Below are 12,010 nucleotides of genomic sequence, written 5' to 3'. Positions count from 1 at the left end.
TAGTTCCAAGGAGTCATTTCCATCAGCTCCTCCCGCCTGCCTTGTGTAGTGTCTCCTGGCGGTGGTCGATGAAGGTTGGTGACTCTTCCTCATCACCACCGGTTGACCTCTTGTCTTTGCGCAGACTCAGTCACGCTCTTACCAAGAGACTGGCCTTGGTAAGGGGCCCAAGGCTTCTTGCTGTAATTAATTTGCACAATAGTTAATAAAGGCAGGGACCATCCCCTGCTTTGTGGGATGGGGAGCATCCTCTCCATTTTGGGTTGGGGAGAATCCCCTGTTTTGTGGGATCGGGAGCATCCCCTGCTTTGTGAGATGGGGAGCATGCCTCACACTTTGGGATGGGGAACATCCCCTGATTTGTAGGATGAGGAGCATCCTCTGCATTTTGGGATGGATAACGTCTCCTGCTTTGTGGGATGGGGAGCGTCCTCTACGTTTTAGGCTGGGTAACTATCCCCTTTACTGTGTGATAGGGAGCATCCTCTTTAGCTCTATTTGCTAAGATTCTCCTAACTCTTAGCTGGACCTGGGTGATCTACGAGGTCTGACCCAACCTGAGCTGTTCTGTCATTGTGTAATTTTGGGGGTTTAGGGGATTTAGGGTTATGAACTGTGGAGAAGCCACGTCTCGGCAGCACAGCGCTGCCTGAGGCTCACCCTGACAAACCTCACCCTCTGAGGCGGGCGGGCGCCATCTTGGCAATCACCTCCCCTCACCCCGCAGGTGCTGCCCACGGTGTGCAGGGAGAGAATGCCCTCAGGACGCCTCCGGCACCCTGCTGCCAGAGAGCTGGCGGCCGGCATCACCTCAGCGGGGTGAGGAAGGCTGAAAAAGGCGGCGGCGGGGCCCCCGCTCCCCCCTCAGCGCCCCTCAAAATGGCGCCGCCGCCCCCCTCAAAATGGCGCCGCCCTCGCGGCCGCCGCCTGCCTCTTCCCGCCCTTTCCCGCACCACGTGACCACCGCCCCCCCACCCGCACCCGCAGCCCCTCTCCCCCGCCGCGCCTGCGCAGTGGCGGAGCGGGGCCGGGGGGGCGTGGCCGTCTGCCGGCGCGCGCGTGAGGACGTGGCGCTTTGCAGCCAATCAGCGCCCTCATCCCGCGCGGGGAGGCGGGGCCTCGGCGGGCGGGGGCGGGGCCGGGAAGAGAAGGCGGAGAGGAGGGCGGGGCGGGCGTGACGGACGGCGGGGCCGACCAATCGGCGCGCCGCGCGTGGCGGCGGCGGGGAAGGAGCGGCTGTCCGATTGGCCGCCGGCGGGGGGGGAAGGCCGAGCGGCGTGGCGCGGCGCCCACTTCCGGTCGGCGGAGCGGGAGGGGAGAGCGGGCGGCGGCGGCACCGGCGGGTAACGGCGGGGGGCGGGGGGGGACTGGGGGGGGGGGCTGAGGGGGTCCGGGGGGTCCCGGAGGGGCGGTCCCGGGCTGGTGGGGGGGCGGCGACGGGGCGGCGGGGGCCTGGTCACGGCCCCGGGGCCTGGTACCGGGCTTGGGGCCTGGCGTCGCCATGGCAACCGGGGGGGGGGGGGGCTCGGGGAGATCCCCCCGGTGCTGGTTTTGGGGTGAAATGAAAGGATTTGGGGTGAAATGAAAGGATTTAGGGGGTCAGTGGGGGGGTCACCGGGCCCGCCCCGGGGCTTGCCGGGCCGCCCCGAGCCCCCCCCCCCCGTGGGGGCGGTACCGGCAGCGGGGGGGGCCTCGAGCCGCTGGGACCCCCCTCGGTCCGTCCGTCCTCGTGCCCCCTCTGCTTTGCCTTGGCCGGCCTCGGGCCCGCCGCGGTCACCGGCAGAGGTCGGGGCCTTGGAAGGGGACCGGGGGGACGTTGCAGCCGGGGGGAAGGGCCCCGAGCCCCGGGGCGTTCGGTGTGACGGGGCCCCGCTCCGCACCCGTGGGTTCCCCGTGGGGTGAGGGGAGCGGTGTAGTGCTCCCTGTGGGAGTGGGGGGACACCGGGGTGGGCGTTAGGGACAGGTTCTGCACCCGGGGGGGGGGGGGGGGTCGGGGGCTGGGATGGGCCCCCCCAGGGACGTGGGCACGGCTCTGCTGGAGGTGAAGACGGGTTTTTGGGTGGTCCTTTGGGGACCCAGGAGTGCAGAGGCAGGAGCAGGACGCGGGGATCTTCCGCTCTTGCCCTCCTGAGGCCCCACCTGGAGCCCTGCACCCAGGTCTGGCCCCCAGCACCAGGAGGATGTGGGGCTGTTGGAGGGGGTCCGGAGGGGGCCAGGAGGATGCTGCAGGGGCTGGAGCCCCTCTGCTGTGGGGCTGAGGGAGCTGGGGGTGCTCAGCCTGGAGAAGAGCAGGCTCCGGGGAGAGCTCCTTGCAGCTTCTCGGTACTTAAAGGGGGCTGATAAAAGGATGGGGAAGGGCTCTTTGCTTGGGTAGATAGCGATAGGACGAGGGGGAGCGGTCTTAAACTGAAAGAGGGGAGATTTAGACGAGACATTAGGAAGAAGTTCTTCACTGTACGGGCGGTGAGGCACCGGCACAGGCTGCCCAGGGAAGCTGTGGGTGCCCCATCCTTGGAAGCGTTCAAGGCCAGGCTGGCTGAGACCCTGAGCAACCTGATCTGGTGGGTGGCAGCCCTGCCCATGGCAGGGGTTGGATGCAGTTTGATAACCTTTAAGGTCCCGTCCGGCCCCAGCCATTCCGTGATTCTGCTGGGGCTCTTCCATGGCCCGGTGCTGCACTTTGGCCACACCAACCCCACGCAGCGCTACAGGCTGGGGGCAGGGAGGCTCAAAAGCTGTGCAGAGGAAAAGGACCTGGGGGTGCTGGTTGGTGACCTGTCCGTGAGCCGGCAGCGTGCCCAGGCGGCCAACGAGGCCAGCACCATCCTGGCTTGGATCAGGAATGGTGCAGCCAGCAGGGCCAGGGAGGCGATCGTCCCCCTGGGCTCTGCTCTGGTGAGGCCGCACCTCGAGTGCTGGGCTCAGCTTTGGGCCCCTCACTACCAGGAGGACATCGAGGCCCTGGAGCGTGTCCAGAGAAGGGCTCCGAAGCTGGGGAAGGGCCTGGGACACAAGTCCTGTGAGGAGCGGCTGAGGGAGCTGGGGGGGGTTGGTCTGGAGAAGAGGAGGCTCAGGGGAGACCTCATCGCTCCCTACAACCACCTGAAAGGGAGGTGTGGGGAGCTGGGGGTCGGCCTCTTCTCACAGGTAACCAGTGACAGGACCAGAGGGAACGGCCTCAGGTTGCGCCAGGGGAGGTTTGGGTGGGAAACGAGGAGACATTTCTGCTCAGAAGGAGCGGTCAGGCGTTGGGACGGGTTGCCCAGGGAGGTGGTGGAGTCCCCGTCCCTGGGGGTGCTCAAGGAGAGGTTGGACGTGGTGCTTGGGGACATGGTTTAGTAGTAACATTGGTGGGAGGGAGTGGTTGGACCAGGTGATCCCGGAGGGCTTCTCCAGCCCTAATGATTCTAGGATTCCATGGCGCTCTTGCCCAGGGGCTCATCGGGCACCCCTAATTAGCTAACGAAGGCAGGGGAAGACCTGGGGGCTCTGTGCGGGGCGTTCCTTGGGTCTCGCCCCATGGGGGCACGGCTCTGTCCACGTGCTCAGCGTGTCCCCGTGAGCTCAGCCCCTTCTCCTCACACCTCGTGGCCGTGAGCACGGCTTCCCTGCGCCACGTGGCCGATCCCTCATCGCCGGGACAACCACGGGGCTGATCCCTCCTCCTTCTTCCTCCTCCTCCTCCTCCTCCTCCGTGTACCAGGGGCTCGGTTCTGTCCCCTCAGAGCTGGGGCTGCGAGGACAGCCCTCGCTCTTGCCATTAATCGCGATGAGAAGGATCCGGGCACCACTTTTACCACTGATTACGCCAAAAAGGAGCCTGGGCAACCGTTCCCAGGACCGCCAAACCAGGACCAGCACCCCGGGGGGGCCGCGGGCCGCGGGCTGACCCCCGGCGCGACCCGCTGAGCGCCCCCCCCCGTGCCCCGCAGGCGCAGCGGTCACCATGAGCATCCAGCAGCTCCTCCTGTGCCTGTCCCTCTGGGTGGCCTGCGTGTCGGCCAAGCCCACGGAGAAGAAGGACCGGGTGCACCACGAGGCGCAGCTCAGCGACAAGGTGCACGACGACGCCCAGAGCTTCGACTACGACCACGACGCCTTCCTGGGCGCCGACGAGGCCAAGACCTTCGACCAGCTGACGCCGGAGGAGAGCAAGGAGAGGCTGGGGTAAGGAAACCAACCCAAAAAAAAAAAAGCCTCCCCCGGAAAGGGGGACGTGGCGCCGTTGGGGGGGGGGCAGCGGAGCCTCGTGCCCCACGGGGCAGCCCCAAAACGGCGGCGTGGTGGGAGCGCTCGTGGGGGTGCCGAGCTCTTCCTGCCAGCTCGCCTCGAGTCGCTGCGAGCACGTGCTGGCCCCTGCCCCAAAGCGCCCCCAAAAACACGCCCCAAGGTCGGAGGAAGCCCCCCAGGGCCCCCAGATTCCCCGTCCATAGCTGGCGCTGCATGGTGCACGTGCCCAGTCCCCCCCCCACCCCCGGTTCACAAAAAGGGAGCGTTTCTTTCCAATTAACTCTAAAATTAACCTCGGTGCCGCGCCTCCCGCTGCCACCTGCCTCCGCCGCCGCAGCTGCCGGCGCAGTTGTTCCCGGTTGGCTCGGGGAGGCTCCGACCTCCCGAGCAGCCCCCCAAAATTACGCCTTTCCCACGTGGGGAGGCCCGGGGCCAACCACCCGCCCTGCTCGGGGTTTTTTTTTTTTGGGGGGGGGGTTGGGAGGGGGGGAATCAGCCCCGGGAGGAGGGGCAGGAACACGCTGGCTGCCCTCCCCCCCCCCCCCCCCCCCTCCGGCTCTTGTTTTCCTAACCCCGGGGCTCGGCGCGGTGCCTCCGTGGCTGTGCGGAGTTATCTGCTGGAAGCGCTGCCAGCGGGGCCCGGCCCGGGGCACAGGCTTCCACTGGGACGTCCTAACGGGGCCGCTCCGAGCCCTGGGCAAAAAAAAAAAACAAAAAAACCAAAAACGTTTTGGTGTTTTCGCTCGGAGGCCAATCCGACACGTTTTCTCAGCCCCGGGGAGGGGGGCGGGGGGGGGGGGGGGGGTTCGGTTCTCTCGCTGTGAGCGCAGAATTAAGCAAATGAGCTTTTTTCGCCTCAGGCGCCCAGCCTCACGGCGTGCCGTTCTGCGCGGTGCTCCCCGAAACGCCACCGGGGCCGCAAACGGCCGCTCTCCCCCTTGCTTCTTTCCCTGAAGCCCCCCCAGCACCAGCCGCGGGCACCCGGCGCGCGGCGCCGAAGCCCCGTTTTCGTGAGAAGCCTCCCCCTTTTCGTGAAAAGCCTCCCCATTTCCACGCCTCGCGCCCCAGGGGCCGCGAGGGTCGGGGCTGTGCCGCGCTCGCTCGGCTCCTTGAAGCCCCACGGCCGAGGGCGAGGAGCTGGAGGCGGCTTTGCGTGGAGGGACCGCGGCGTTGGGTGCTCCCCGGGCGCTCCAGGCCCTGATTTCACCGCGGGTGCGCGAGGGATGGGTGTGGGCTGCCTGGCGAGGAGCCCCAAAATTCGGCTGGCGTTGTGGTGTGCCGCGGCCGGCGCTCGGGGACGCCGGTGCTCGGCGTGCTGCACGCGTCGGGGCGCCCTGCTGCGGCGCTGGGGACGGGGCCACGGCGCTGTCCTGCGGGTCTGGGGGCGGAGGAGTGGCGCGGAGGGATTAATTCATCCCGCGTTGCATGTGCAGGGGGTGGGAGGTGAGCTGTGCCCGGCGTTAAACGCGGCCGTGGTGCCCCGGGTCCCTACAACGGCACACGGGACCGAGCCGGAAGGCTCCAGCAGGAGCAGGGAGCGCTCACAACGCTCTTCCCCTGTCCCTCTGCTCGCCTCGGGGTGTTGGGAGCAGGTGGCATCGCGGGGCTGGCTTTAAAAGCGAAGCCCCCGGGATGGGGGGAGGAGAAGAGCGTGAGGCGGGAGCTAAATGCGGGGCGATGACAGCGCCCGGCCCCGCTCCCACCTGCTGCTCCGCCGGGGCCCAGCGCCTCGCCGCATTCCTCGCGTGGCTGCCGGGGCTGTGCTCCCTCCCCGGGGGCTGCTTCACGTGGCGGGGAGCTCCCCTGGGAGCAGAACGTCCCCCCACGGCATCCCTTGGGGGCTGCTGGGGGGCCACGAGCTCGTGGATCCGCCCCAAAGATGGGGACTGGAACGCGCCGAGCGGCGGCGGGCACCTGCAGGGTGTCTTGTCCTCACAGCCGCCACTAAAAACACAGTGGCACTGCCCCGCGGTTTAATGCCCCGCGGTTTAATGCCCCGCGGATCGTGAGGGCTGAGCCCCGTGTTGGGGTCTGGTGGCACAGAAGGTCAGGTGGGCGCTCCCCCCCCGCCTCCGGTGGGACCGGAGCCTCGTTTCCCTTAACTTGTGCTGGATTTTTCTGCATTCCCTACAGAAAGATTGTAAGTAAAATAGATGAAGACAAAGACGGGTTTGTAACTGTGGAAGAGCTCAAAGACTGGATTAAGTTTGCACAAAAGCGCTGGATATACGAGGATGTAGAGCGGCAGTGGAAGGGGCACGACCTCAATGAGGACGGCCTCATTTCCTGGGAGGAGTATAAAAATGCCACCTACGGCTACATCCTAGGTAGGTCGCTGCGCTTGGGACCAAAGCGTCGCGGAGCCGGCACTTGAAACTTGCTGTTTTGTTTTGTAGAGTGATTGTAGATAAGATAGACACGGATAAGGATGGGTTTGTGACGGAGGGGGAGCTGAAAGCCTGGATTAAGAAGGCCCAGAAGAAGTACGTGTATGACAGTGTCGAACGCCAGTGGCAGGAGTTCGACTTGAACCAAGATGGATTTATCTCCTGGGATGAGTACAGAAACGTGACATATGGCACCTACCTCGGTAAGGGGCGAGGGGTCAAACCCGGTGGTGGTCCCCGGTCCATAAAGCAGAGGTCCCCCGACACGCAGCCCCAAAGCCCCCCGTGAGCCGAGCTCCTTCCCTCGGCCCCGCCGCGGGGCGACGGCGCCCCGAACGCCAAACCCAAGGGTGGAGCGCGGGCGCGTGGCGCGACCTCTGCTTTATCGATGCCCTTGGTTGTGAAACCTGGCGCCGCTCCTGGGGCCGGCTCCCCGGGCGCCCAAACCCTTCCTCGGCCCCATAAATTGGCGAGGATCTCTGCTGGCTCCCCAGCTCCAGGTTCTGCCCACCCTCTGGCTTTTCTTGGGTCCTGGCCCACGGAGCTGGTGCGTTTGGGGGGAGCGGAGGCCCCGGGGCGCAGGGAGGAGCTGTGCTGGGGCTGGGCGCCGCGCGCCGGCGCTTCTCTGCCCCTCGTTCCCCTGCTCCGGAGCGCATACATATATGGCGTGGTGAGCCCCGGCGCGGAAGCACGAAATAAAGCTCAATTTGCTAAATATTTCCAAAGATAGTCAAATGCTCCGCGGGACGTATGGAGCGCGCTGCCTCGCTCCTCGGGCTAATCCATCTTCCCTCGAGCCGCTTCTGCTGAGGGAGCTGAGCCGCAAGAAGCCTCCGGCTCGCCCTGCTCTCAGCCATCCCCTCAGCTTCCCCTTTAGAGCTGAGGTGCCCCCCCCCGCAGCCCCTCTAGTTTTGGAAACACCACCACCAGAGTCAGCCTGCAGGGAGGGAGAGCTGTAAAAGGCTTTCACGCTGCTTTCTGAGCTCCCCACGAAGGGGTTTTAAGGGCTGCGGGCGTAGAAAACTTAAAAACAGTCCCAAAGAGACAAGGAGAGGAAGAAAGGAGCACAGGGGCCATGTACTCCCACTGCAGGGACGGCTTCTCCGCGGCACGGTTCTGCCCCCGTCCCCCATCTCCTACCAGAGGCCGTCCTCTCCTCCTCCTCCTCCTCCTCCTCCTCCTCCTCCTCTCCTCCCCTGGCAGCAGCGGCCCTGGGAACGCCCGCACAGCGCTTGACGCGCGGCCAAGGCACGGCCGAGCCCTTAATCGCGTTAAGAGCGTCCCGCTCGCAGCGTGGGAGCCGCGCGCTGCGCCGCCCGCCCCTTGGCTGCCCGCGAGGAGCGCTGCTGCCGCCGGCAGCCCCCGCCCGCGGCCCTGCGAGCCCGTCTCAAATCTTCCTTTCCTCGAGGAGAGCGGGACGGGTAGGGGGCGGATCCCTGCCAGCTTAGTCTCGAGGCAGCAGGCTCTTGGCAGCCCCTTAAAGCAAGGAGCAGCGCCTTTCGTTTGCTGCTCGGCACCGCCAGCTTCCCTCACCACCGCTGGCAGGTCCCGGAGCCTGAAGTGCTCGCGTTGCCCTTGTGTTTGGCCAACGGGGCGAGCTTCAGGCTTCCCCTTCTCCTCCTGCTGGGCCGTTCCTCAGCTCTGTGCCCCAAGCCTGCCTCGTACAACGCTTCCCTTGTGCCGTGGCCACTTCTCCCCCTTCTTCTTCGCCCCCTGAGTGGGTCAGAGCCTCACGAAGCAGCCCCCCCACATGGCAGTGAGCTTCCCAAGGGGCCTGGTCGTGGCACAAGAGCCCGTCCCGGCTCGGGAGCGCTCCTCGGAGGCGAGCTTGGCTGGCCACGTTGCGCGCCGGAGCAGGGAACCTGAGGATTAGTTGTGCCTTGGGGGTGACTTGAAATAAAACCTCCCGCCGGCTATATTTAACGCCTGGCCGGCACCCCGGCTCGCACACAGCTTCCTAATCCCGGGCCTTTTGTCCGGGCTGTAAGCGGAGCCGCCAGCGAGCCTTTTTTTAGCCCGGGCCTGGCTCTCACCTCCTCTCAGCCTCCGATTCGGCTGCGTCGTCCTCTACCCATCCCCGCTACCGGGGGGCGGACGGACAGACGGGCAAAGCCAGCGCCCTGCGGCTCCACGTGCCCCCAGCACAGCTCCCCCCCCCCCCCTTTGCCCGTTTTCCTCCAGAAACACCCCAAAACCACGCTCCGTGGCGCACAGCATCCTCGCCGGGCCGCTTGCAGCTCCTCCTCCTCCTCCTCCTCCTCGCAGCATAGGTGCAGCCCGCGGGTGTCTGAGCGTGGTGGTTGATTAGCGTGGTGGTTAATTAACGCGGCGGGGTTGGCGAGCGGGGCCGGGCTCCCCGACGGAGCTGACCCGGCGCGGCCGCCTCTCCTCTCGTGCACCCAGACGACCCGGACCCCGACGACGGCTTCAACTACAAGCAGATGATGGTGCGGGACGAGCGGCGCTTCAAGATGGCCGACAAGGACGGCGACCTGACGGCCACCAAGGAGGAGTTCACCGCCTTCCTGCACCCCGAGGAGTACGACTACATGAAGGACATCGTGGTGCAGGTGGGCACGCCGCCCGCCCGCCCCGCGTGGCCGAGGGGGGCTCCCCGCTGACCGCGCTCGCTCCCTCTTGCAGGAGACCATGGAGGACATCGACAAGAACGGGGACGGCTTCATCGACCTGGAGGAGTACATCGGTGAGTGCGCGGGGGCCTGCTCCCCCCCCGCCCCCCCCCCCCGGCAGCTCGGTTACGTCCCGGGTTCAAGGCGAGCGCGCGGGGAGGCCGGGCAGGATCGCAGCGTGCCCCAGACAGAAGGGAACATCTGCTCCCGCTCGGCGCGGCCGCCAACTGCCGAGCCTCCGAGCCCAACAGCTGCCCTTCCGGCACCGATACCCGAAACGGGAGCTGCGGCGGGGGGGGGACGGGGGACGGACGAGGGCGGCGAGAAGTGCACGACTCGAAAACAATGCCGGTGGGAGCGCCGCCCGCCCCGCCAGGCTCCTTGGAAGCGCCGCGTCGGGTTTTTGGGGTTGGGCGCGGTGAAATTGGGGGGGGCTCACAGGCACCCCGTGCCTCGCAGGTGACATGTACAGCCACGACGGCGACACCGATGAGCCCGAGTGGGTGAAGACGGAGAGGGAGCAGTTTGTGGAGTTCCGGGACAAGAACCGCGACGGCAAAATGGACAAGGAGGAGACCAAGGACTGGATCCTGCCCTCGGACTACGACCACGCCGAGGCGGAAGCGCGGCACCTCGTCTACGAGTCCGACCAGAACAAGGTGGGGCGGAATCTCCTCTCCCCGGCTTTTTGGGGTGCCCGGATACCCCACGAGCATCGCCCCTACGTCCAGGCTGGGCACGCGGCGCTCAGCATCGCGGCTCGGGGCCGTGCACCACGGTGATGGCCCCGGGGAGCGCCGGCGGCACGCGGTGACCGGCGCTCGCCCCTCTGCTCTCTTGCAGGACGGGAAGCTCACCAAGGAGGAGATCGTGGACAAGTACGACCTGTTCGTGGGGAGCCAGGCCACGGACTTCGGGGAGGCCTTGGTGCGGCACGACGAATTTTAAGACCTGTACAGAGAAACCCGTTTCTTAAATAATTTATTTTTTACAGTTTCTGGATTATCATGAGAAACATTTTCGCTACTGAGACTGTTATTTCAGGCTATGAGGTGAAAACGAAATCTCTCTCCCGTCCTTTTTTTTTTTTTTTTTTTCCTTTTTTCCCCAAAGGAGTGGGGACTCGGTGTTCTGAAAACCGACCTCTCATTATGACACTTTGTGGTTTTTAGATTTACACTTTGTTTTATGGTCTAACGAGCTCTGTTTATTTTTGTATTGTTTTGGTTCCATGTGAAGTGAAGAACACGTATCCCGAGAGCTAGCGGCAGAGCAGCGCTGAGGGTTTTCCCCCCCGCCCTGCCTCCCTCTCCCCCTCTTTGATTTTTGTACGTCCTTAGCTGCAGCCTTGGAAGGAGGAAAAGAAAACAAAAAGTGAAGCCCCGAGATGATAAAAGCGAGCCCCAGAACAACGAACGCTGCCCCGAGGAGAGGAGGCGAAGGGCACCCCCGCGGCCCCGGCTGCTCCCCACGACTCCGGGCCCACCCTCGCCCTTCTCCGCTCCCCAGCGGGATCCGGCTCGGCCGAACAACCCCGGGGACGGCGCCGCGTCCGCCCGCCCTCCTGGCGCGCCTTCAGAGCCCGCCGCCGCCGCTCCTAGTAAGGCAAGCGAGCGCGGGGCCGCTTCGGGCGCTGCTCCGGGCTCGGGGGAGGCCTCCGACCGCCTCCCCTGCACGCCCAGCGCCGCTCCAAGTGCCTTCATCCACCCCGCGCGGGGCCGAGGACGGGGGGCAGCGTGAAGGGAAGCTCCCCAAAGCTCCGCCGTGTCCCCCCCCCGGGAGCACCCCGTCCTCCTCTCGCCGCGGGCGCTGCAGCGGCTCAGCCCCGGGGTCCGAAGCGCGGCTGCTGCGCGTTGTGTACTCGTGCTATCTCATGTAACCCTCTGAAGTAACACTTTTGATATAACTCGAACCCAGCCTTGGCCTGGAGGAAACTCGGGGGGGGGGCTCGGAGCCGCGCGTGCCTCCCCCTATCCCCCCCCCCCAGCACCGGGGACCCCCTGCGGAGTGGGACCTGGGCTCTGCGCGGCCCCGAGCGTCCGGCTGTCAATAAAACCGTTTCCATTCACCCGTCCTGGTGCTGGCCCTGCTGTCGCTGCGCCGTGGGCACCCCACTCTGCCCTCCCCGCGGTACTGGGGGCGAGGGGGCTGCGTTCCCCCACCCCGTACCCTCTTACCCTAACCGCCCCCTTTCCCCTGGCCCCCTAGCGCGGTGGGGCCGTGGGGAGCGCGGTGCTTGCCGTGCTGCGGGGGCTGAGCCGCGGCTCTCGGCTGCCTGGAACGGAGCCGCTGGGCCTGGTGCGCGGCGCCTTAATTTGGAAGCGCTGGGAGCAGGGCACGGGGAGGGTCCGGGGGCGGTCGGGATGGGGCCATGGTCATGCTCCTGCCCCATAGACAGGGGTTCTGTGTAGCTCCAGCCCCGTAGATGGGGGTCACAGTCGTGCTCCTGCCCCATAGATGAGGGCTCTGCCCCATGTCAGCCCTGTGGATGGGGGCACAGCACCCCTCCTGCCCCGTGGAAGGGTGCTCAGCACTGCCCCAGTGCCGTGGATGGGACCTCAGCACCACTCTTGCCCCACAGATGTGAGCTCTGTGTGACCCCAGCCCCAGAGATGGGGTCTCAGACCCATGGATGGGGCTTCAACACCAATCCTGCCCTGTAGATGGGGCTTGTTGTGCCCCACAGAAGGGGCCTCAGCCCCCCCACAGCCCCACGGCAGGGGGCAGAATCCCCACCTCCCTTCCTGCCCCCCGCTTGTGGGT

General features: G+C 66.1%; 1 protein-coding gene across 2 annotated transcripts; it reads left to right on the top strand.

Moving 5' to 3' along the window:
- Positions 1-1,259: 1,259 nt before the first annotated feature.
- On the top strand, positions 1,260-11,315 carry CALU (calumenin). Of its 2 annotated transcripts, none has more exons than XM_035571263.2 (7): positions 1,260-1,343; positions 3,933-4,167; positions 6,627-6,820; positions 9,021-9,187; positions 9,261-9,321; positions 9,707-9,906; positions 10,091-11,315. In XM_035571263.2, exons 2-7 carry the CDS (start codon positions 3,947-3,949, stop codon positions 10,193-10,195), a joined length of 948 nt encoding a protein of 315 aa, XP_035427156.1. In that variant the 5' UTR covers positions 1,260-1,343; positions 3,933-3,946; the 3' UTR covers positions 10,196-11,315. The 2 variants fall into 2 exon arrangements, with proteins under 2 accessions (XP_035427156.1, XP_035427157.1); XM_035571264.2 differs by lacking the exon at positions 6,627-6,820 and adding an exon at positions 6,364-6,557.
- The last annotated feature ends 695 nt before the right edge of the window (positions 11,316-12,010 follow it).

The sequence above is a fragment of the Cygnus atratus genome, chromosome 1, assembly GCF_013377495.2.
Source record: "Cygnus atratus isolate AKBS03 ecotype Queensland, Australia chromosome 1, CAtr_DNAZoo_HiC_assembly, whole genome shotgun sequence".
NCBI classification, from domain to species: domain Eukaryota; kingdom Metazoa; phylum Chordata; class Aves; order Anseriformes; family Anatidae; genus Cygnus; species Cygnus atratus.
Note: the sequence above shows the minus strand (reverse complement) of the source record. Positions and strands in the feature narration are given on the sequence as shown.